The following is an 8,070-nucleotide window of genomic DNA, read 5'->3' on the forward strand; positions in this document are numbered from 1 at the left end:
CAGCAAATCCAGGCCTGGGATGTCACTGGGAATTCTGGAGCACCCACTGCCTGCAGGGTTTGCAGCAAATCCAGGCCTGGGATGTTCTGGGATGTCACCTGGAATTCCTGATTACCCACAGCCTGCAGGATTTGCAGCAAATCCAAACCTGGGATGTCACCTGGAATTACTGAGCACCCACAGCCTGCAGGGTTTGCAGCAAATCCAGGCCTGGAATATCATCTGGAATTGCTGAGCACCCACAGCCTGCAGGGTTTGCAGCAAATCCAGGCCCGGGCGTGATGGGAAAACAAGGTTTGTGTTCACGGTTCCCCGAGCCCAGCGAAGGCAGATGGGCCTGAAGCTGCCAAACGGGTTCGGAGCAGGCGGGAGAGCCGAGTGAACGGAATGGGATTAAAGGTGGGGCTGCTCAGAAAGGGGGGAATTGTCTCTCCAGGCTCCCACCCTCCCCTCCCTCCGGCCCCGCCGTGCAGGAGGGGTGAGAGCCACACAAAAACCACCCCCTGTCCCTCCTGGGCTGGGCTGTGGCAAGGAGCAAACGAGGCCTGGGGGCTCCAGAGCCAGAGGAGGATGTGGGGATTCCATCTGTCCACCCGTATCAGAGCTGCCAGAGCCCGGGCTCAGAGAGGAAGAGGGGGAATGGAAGTTAAACACACGGAATAAATCCCTCCCCGGGAGCGGGGGAGGCCCTGGAATGGATTTCCCAGAGGATGCCCCTGGATCCCTGAGAGTGTCCAAGGGCAGGTTGGAGCAACCTGGGATAGAGGAAGGTGTCCCTGCCCGTGGAACTGGATGGGCTTTAAGGTCACCCCAACCCAACAATTCCATGATTCCGTGATTCCAGACTCTGTCAGTCTATAAAGGGGCACATCCAGAGTGACCCCCTGCAGGATTTGGCCTCCAATATGTCCCAAACCCACAATCCTGGACTTCCTTCTCTCCAAAATACCCTCAGCTCCATGACCAGGAGAGGTTGGGAAAGGTGGGGCTGTCCAGTCTGGAGAAGGAGAGGTTGGGGTGTGGAGACCTCCCAGCACCTTCCAGGATCTGAAGGGGCCACGAGGAAGCTGGAGGGGGACTCTGCATCCACAACTGCAGTGCCAGGACAAGGATAATGGGTTCAAAAGGAAAGAGGGGGAATTGAAGTTAAATATACAGAATAAATTCCTTTCTGGGAGAGTGGAGAGGCCCTGGAATGGATTTCCCAGAGAAGCTGTGGCTGCCCCATCCCTGAAAGTGTCCAAGGCCAGGTTGGAGCCACCTGGGATAGTGGGAGGTGTCCCTGCCCATAGAACTGGATGGGCTTTCAGGTCCCTTCCAACCCAACCATTCCCTGATCCCACAGTTCTGGACTCTGTCGATCCACAAAGGGGCACATCTGGAGCTGCACCGTGCAGGATTTGGCCTCTGGTCTGCCCCAAAACCACACTGCTGGCCTTTTTCTCTCTCCCAAGCACCCTGATCTACATGAACACCTGTGAGCAGGCAGCAGCAATCGTGGGTTTTGCAACACCTGGGAGTCGAGGGCAGGGATGATTAAAGGTTTTCTCCCAGAAACGCAAGAGCTGCTGGGCTGCTTTGGTCCCCTGGGGACCTGGCTGGGGTTTGGTGTGCAGGTATTGCTTGGCAGGGACACGATCAACATAAATTATGAGCTGTCGGGGCACTGGAAGCTTCTTGTTTGGGTGTTTCTGCTTCTTATTTACATGGAAATGAGGTGAAGTCCGAGAGCTGGAGAGAACCAGTTCCAAACCACCTGCAGGTGGGTGAGTTTTGCCTCCTCACCAAGGGCTGGTCCACTTGGCTTTCAGCACCCCCCGCCCAGGCGTTGTTGCATTTATTAAAGTCTCATTAGTGCCCTGCCCCCTGTTGATCTGCCCCAATAAACCCCCGGAGAAGCCCCAGCGTGGGGAGCCCGAACCCGCCGCGCTCCGTGAGGGGACGGAACCAGGGGTGGGTTCATCCCCAGAACACCCGAGAGCAGAGGCCGGGCCTGGCAGGAGGGCTGAGCTCGTCCTCCAGCCCTGGGAAGAAACCTTGAGTCAACAGGGAAGTCTAGGGGAATAAATCACCGTGAATTAGCGCCCGGCTCTGGGCGAACCTTTCACGGGGCAAACGAAGCCGCCCCCGCCCTGCGCTGCTCCCACCCCTCCCAGACTGGGCGAGGAGACGGGGATTAGTCCAAAGGGCAGCTCAGAGCAGGGTTGGCAGGTTGGCAGGACTGGCTCCCAGGGGAGCCTTGGGAAGGGAGAAGCCGCGGGGTCGGTTGGTTTTCCTGGCATGCAGCTGTGAGCCCAGATGTTCATCCAGCTGTGCACCAGATGTGCATCCAGCTGTGCACCAGATGTTCATCCAGATGTTCAACCAGATGTTCATCTGATGTGCATCCAGCTCTGCACCAGATGTGCGTCCAGCTGTGCACCAGATGTTCATCCAGATGTGCATCCAGCTGTGCACGAGGTGTGTTTCCAGATGTGCACCAGCTGTGCATGCAGATGTGCATCCAGATGTTCATCCAGCTGTGTACCCAGATCTGCATCCAGATGTTCATCCAGCTGTGCATGCAGATGTGCATCCAGATGTTCATCCAGCTGTGTACCCAGATCTGCATCCAGATGTTCATCCAGCTGTGCATGCAGATGTGCATCCAGATGTTTATCCAGCTGTGTACCCAGATCTGCATCCAGATGTGCATCCAGCTGTGAGTGTCCCCCTGAGTGTCCCCTGAGTGTCACCCTGGCCAGCCCTTCCCAGCCTTGTCCCAGAGACCCGTCAGAGGGTCAGTGGCCCTCTGGGAACTGGGGACTCTGCCAGAGCTTCAGCAGTGCTGGGACAGTGCTGGGACATGTGGGGGGATTTTTGGGGTCTCCTGTGCAGGGCCAGGAGTTGGACTCGATGGGTCCCTTCCCATTCAGGATATTCCATGATCTTGTGCTCCTTGTGGGTCCCTTCCAACCCTGGTTATTCCGTGATCCCATGATTTTAGAGGTCAGGGAGTGTTTGGACAGTGCTCTCAGGGACAAGGTGAAATTTTTGGGGTTGTCCCGTGCAGGGCCAGGACTTGGACTGGATGACCATTGTGGGTCCCTTCCCACTCAGGATATTCCACAATTCCACGAACCTCGTGGAGAACAGGTTGTGGGTTTGATCCCTGTACGGACCACTCACTTAAGAGTTGGACTTGATGGTCCTTGGGGGTCCCTTCCAACTCAGAATATCCCATCATTCTAAATCCCAGCCTCCCAGAATGGTGGGAGAGGGTTTTCCCCTCCCTGGAAGGGGTGTTGGAGGGGCCCATCCAGCCACAGCTCCAGACTCTGCTCTCTGGGAGGGTTCCCATGTTTTGGGGCGGGGGGGGGGAGGCTGGGGAGGAGCCCCCGGGGCTGCATTTTTGGGAAGCTGCACTTTCGATTTCTCCAACCAACCCACTCCATGAGAGGGTTCCAGGGGTGGGCTGGGGGATTATTCCTCTCTGACCACCTGAGCTGCTTCTCAGTGATTCCTTTGAACAAGGCCTGGCTGCCTTTTTGTGCCTCCAGAGCTCCCAGACACCGGGAGAGATCCCGGGAGTTCCACACATCCCACGAGTGTTAAATATCCTCCTTCCCCCCTCCTTTCCGAGTGTTAAATATCCTCCCTCACCCCTCCTTTCCGAGTGTTAAATATCCTCCTTCACCCCTCCTTTCCAGACTTCCTCGTGGCCACACTAATCACTGGATGGGACAAAGGTATGCAAAGGTGCCTCGGGAAGGAGACCAGACAAAAACTTGATTAAAACTCCGCTTCTTGAAGCTCCAAACCCCACCCCTTTGGAGACTCGGGTCTGAGGAAATTTGTAATCCCGAGGAGGGAAATCAAGCCCAGCATGAATTATGCATGTAGTTTATTGAAGGCACAGCTGAAAGGCTGGAGTAAGCGAAGGGTAATCAACTCTGTTCACTTACACATGAAAAGCTTTAAATCTGTCTGGTACACACAGGAAAAACAACTCATGCATTAACCTACAGAAATATAAGGTGCTCGTCGGGCTGTAATTAAACTCTGCTCCGCCAAACCCGGTGTAGCAACTCGGACCAATTTACATAAGTGTTACCAACCCTCCGGTAAACAGGAAAAATTGGCTTTTCTGCTGTCATTAAAGGAGTTAAATTACAGCTGCAGCTTCGTCTCGGACAATTAAACTGTGGCTTCTCTCTCTGAAGTCGGGATGAGCAAATTTCTCATCCTTTTGCAAGAGCTGCGTCGGGGAAAGAAAGTCCCCGCTGGGAAGGGGTCAGGGAGGGCAGGGCCGCTCGGGAGCCGAGGTGATGCGTGGACACAGGGATGGGCTCTGAAATGAAAACCTCACCCGGCTGAGGGCGCGGGGGAAGGGGGGTCTGGGGGGGACTTTCCCGCACTAAGGACACGAGAGGGAGGGCGGGTTTTTGGTCCTGCAGAGAGTTTGTGGCAGAGCGCCCCGCAGAGCGCACGGTGCGTGATGCCCGGAGCTGTCGGGGAAAGGGGGACAGGGAGAGGGGGAACACTGTTTTTTCTTTTTTTCCTGCAGAAATGCTGGTTACTTTTTCCAACGGCGACGCGCCGGGGGTGGTGGTGGTAGGGGGGGTGTCTCTCTACCGGGTCGTTCTGACGACGCGCACGGCCGTGCCGAACCTGCTGCCCGCCCCGCACACCCCCGCGCCGGGCAGCAGGACGGCGCCGGGCCCGCACTGCTCCACCCCGGCGCACACCACGCCGCCCAGGTTGCCCAGGTTGCCCAGGTTGCCCAGGTTGCCCACGGCGGGCGCGCACTGGACGCTCTCCACGCCGGGCATCACCTCCCTGCCCACGCAGCCCGCGGCGCTGCGGGCCCCGAAGCCGCCGCCCGCCTTGGGCAGGCAGTCCACGCTGCGGGCGCTGAACCCCGCCGTGCCCACCGCGAAGGACGGGCCCAGCCCCAGCCCCAGCCCCAGCCCCGCGCCCGCCCCGCCGGCCTTGACGGAGCATTTCCCGGCGAGTCCCGACAGCGAGCGGCACTCCCCGACCGTGCCACCGCCGCTCACCACGGCTGCGGGAGAGAAAACACGCTCGGTCACTGCCCGGGCGGCCGGAACGCGGCTTAGGGGGGTTTAGGGAAGGGTTTAAAGTTTAGGAGTTAAATAATTTAGGAGTTAAATTCAAGGAAACGAAGCGGGGGGTTCATCCACTCACCTACGCTCACGGGGTTGCCTGTGCATATCCTGTGGGGAAAAGAGGTGGCTCAGGGATGCGTTTAGGGAAATATTCCTCGAATAGAGGCACATTCAAAGCAAATTGAGGTGCTGCCCGGCTGCCGCCTCCTTAAAAAGGTGGCGCGTCCTTCAGCACCTTCGGGAGCTGGGTCAAACTGCCCACCGAAGCACCGCGGGGTGGGATCCCAAAATTTCGTGGATATCCTGATATCCCATGCTCCCTTTGGAGGGGATGTTAAGGTATTTGGGAGGCGGGGGATCTGAGTGCGCTGGGAGGAGGAGGAGGAGGAAAGGGGGGCGATGGTCCCCCTCTGCACCCACGGGGAGAGAAGAGAAACCCTGTTCCCCCTCTGCGCTCACGAGGAGAGAAAACGGGTGATGTTCCACCCATTCGGAGAGGAAAGGGACCCTGCCCTGCTCCCTTCTGCACCCACGGGGAGAGAAAAGAGATGGTGTTCCCCCTCTGCACCCATTAAGAGAGTAAAGGGGTGATGTTCCACCCGTTCAGAGAGGAAAGGGTCCCTGCTCCCCTCTGCACCCAGGGGGAGAGAAAAGGGATAACACACCCACTCTGCACCCTTGGGGTGAGAAAAGGGACCCTGCTCCCCTCTGCACCCATGGAAAACAAACCCTGTTTCCCCTCTGCACCCATGGAAGAGAAAGGGGATCTTGTTCTCCCTCTGCACCCACGGGGAGAGAAAAGGGACAGTGCACCCACTCTGCACCCTTGGGAGAGAAAAGGGACCCTGTTCCCCCTCTGCACCCATGGAAAATGGACCCTGCTCTCTTCTGCACCCACAGGGTGAGAAAAGGGACCCTGTTCCCCCTCTGCCTCTGGGGCACATCCCTTCCCTCTCCTCCTGCGGGGTTTTCCCGACCCTCCTCCCGAGGCACCCCCGGGATGCTCCCACCTGCTCTCCTCTCCCTCCAGCAGCGTCCTGTACGTGGCGATCTCGATGTCCAGGGCCAGCTTGACGTTGAGCAGCTCCTGGTAGTCCCTGAGCAGACAGGCCATCTTGTCCTTGGCCTGCTGCAGGGCCGTCTGCAGGTCCACCAGCTTCTGCCGCGCGTCCTTGAGGGCGCAGTCGCCGCGCTGCTCCGCATCGCAGATGGCTGTTTGCAGGGCCGAGATCTGGGGATGGGGACAGGGGGACAACCGTGGTGTGATTCAGGGTGGAAGGCACCTCTGAGCCCAGCCAGTCCCACCCCAACCTGCCATGGGTCGCTCCAAGCCCTGTCCAACCCGGCCTTGGGCACCTCCAGCCGTGACTTCTCTTGGCAAAGAGGGTGATGGGGGTGAGGGATCTCTACAGGGTTGCTCCTCATTTCTCAATGAGGAAGTGCCAGGAAGCCAAGATTTCAGCTGGATTTGTGGTGGCCAGGGGGGATATAAACAGGGATCTCCACAGGTCTGCTCCTCTAACCCCTCATTTCTCAGTGAGGAAGTGCCAGGGAGCCCAAATTTCAGCTGGATTGGTGGTGGCCAGGGGGATATAAACAGGGATCTCCTGTATAAACAGAGTTCCTCCTGTACCCCTCATTTCTCAGCAAGGAAGTGCCAGGGAGATTCAGTTGAATTCGTGGTGGCCAGGGGGAATATTGAGGCATCTCCACAGGGTTGCTCCTGTACCCTCTGATTTCTCAGTGAGGAAGTGTCAGAAAGCCCAAATTTCAGCTGGATTGGTGATGGTCAGGGGGATATAAACAGGGATCTCCACAGGTCTGCTCCTCTAACCCCTCATTTCTCAGGGAGGAAGTGCCAGGGAGATTCAGCTGAATTCGTGGTGGTCAGGGGGGATATCAAGAGGGATCTCCACAAGGTTGCTCCTGTGACCCCTCATTTCTCAGCGAGGAAGCATCAGGGAGCCCAAATTTCAGCTGGATTGGTGGTGACCGAGCAGTTTGGGATGAAAGGGAAGGGACCTGTTGGCTGCACCCTGTGGGGAACTCAGGAAACACTGATGCTGTTACAGCCAAACCAACCAGCCTCTTATTCACCACGTGAGAAATAAATCTGCTTTTCTCTGTGTATTTGAAGCTCTTTTGTGTGTATTTTGAGTGTATTTGAAGCTCTTTTGGGTGTATTTTGTGTGTATTTGAAGCTCTTTTGTGTGTATTTTGTGTGTATTTGAAGCTCTTTTGTGTGTATTTTGTGTGTATTTGAAGCTCTTTTGTGTGTATTTTGAGTGTATTTGAAGCTCTTTTGTGTGTATTTTGTGTGTATTTGAAGCTCTTTTGGGTGTATTTTGAGTGCATTTGAAGCCACCAACAGATCCAGTGTGGGCTGGGGGTTCTTGGCCGCTCTGCAGGGTGGGAGCTGCTGAGGACAAAGCCCTTTGATGGAGGAGTTTCCCAGCCCCGTGGGATCCAGCCCTTGGTCCTACCTGTTTCTTCACGTTGTCTGACTCGCACTGCAGCTTCTGGATCATCCTGTTCAGCTCCGCGATCTCGCTCTGGTTGTTCCTCAGGTCGTCACAGAACTTGCCCCGGCTGCTGTGCAGCTCCTCCAGCTGTGGCACAGGGGAGGGGATGATGTGAACGGGCCCAAACTGCTCCTTCCAGGGAAGGTGGAGACTCTCCAGACGCCACCTCAGCCTGGACGAGGCCCCAGTCCCGGGTGGGTGCCGGGCTGGGTAATCTCGGAGGTCTTTTCCAAGATTTTCCCTTGGGAAAACGAGGCTCCTCGTGGGCGTGCACAGGGGAATGTCTGTCCCACCATCTCTCTTCAGACATCCCCAAAGCAACCCCACAACCTGCCATGCTCTACTTTTATCCCAGAGTCTCAAACCACTCTTTTAATGTCACTTTTGGTGGGGTTTTTTTCTGGTCAGACTTTGTTCAGGTTATGAGAAATGAAAATATG

At 56.7% G+C, this 8,070-nt stretch overlaps 1 protein-coding gene across 1 annotated transcript; it reads right to left on the reverse strand.

The window, feature by feature from the left end:
- Positions 1-3,741: 3,741 nt before the first annotated feature.
- On the reverse strand, positions 3,742-7,717 carry LOC113962315 (keratin, type II cytoskeletal 59 kDa, component IV-like; the record flags this gene model as incomplete). Its single annotated transcript, XM_027673085.1, has 4 exons — positions 3,742-5,044; positions 5,188-5,216; positions 6,119-6,339; positions 7,592-7,717. Coding segments are annotated over 4 exons (810 nt in total), but the record flags the coding sequence as incomplete, so codon positions are not given.
- Between the last annotated feature and the right edge of the window lie 353 nt (positions 7,718-8,070).

The sequence above is a fragment of the Neopelma chrysocephalum genome, unplaced genomic scaffold (genome assembly GCF_003984885.1).
Source record: "Neopelma chrysocephalum unplaced genomic scaffold, ASM398488v2 Primary Assembly neopelma1_143323, whole genome shotgun sequence".
NCBI lineage: Eukaryota > Metazoa > Chordata > Aves > Passeriformes > Pipridae > Neopelma > Neopelma chrysocephalum.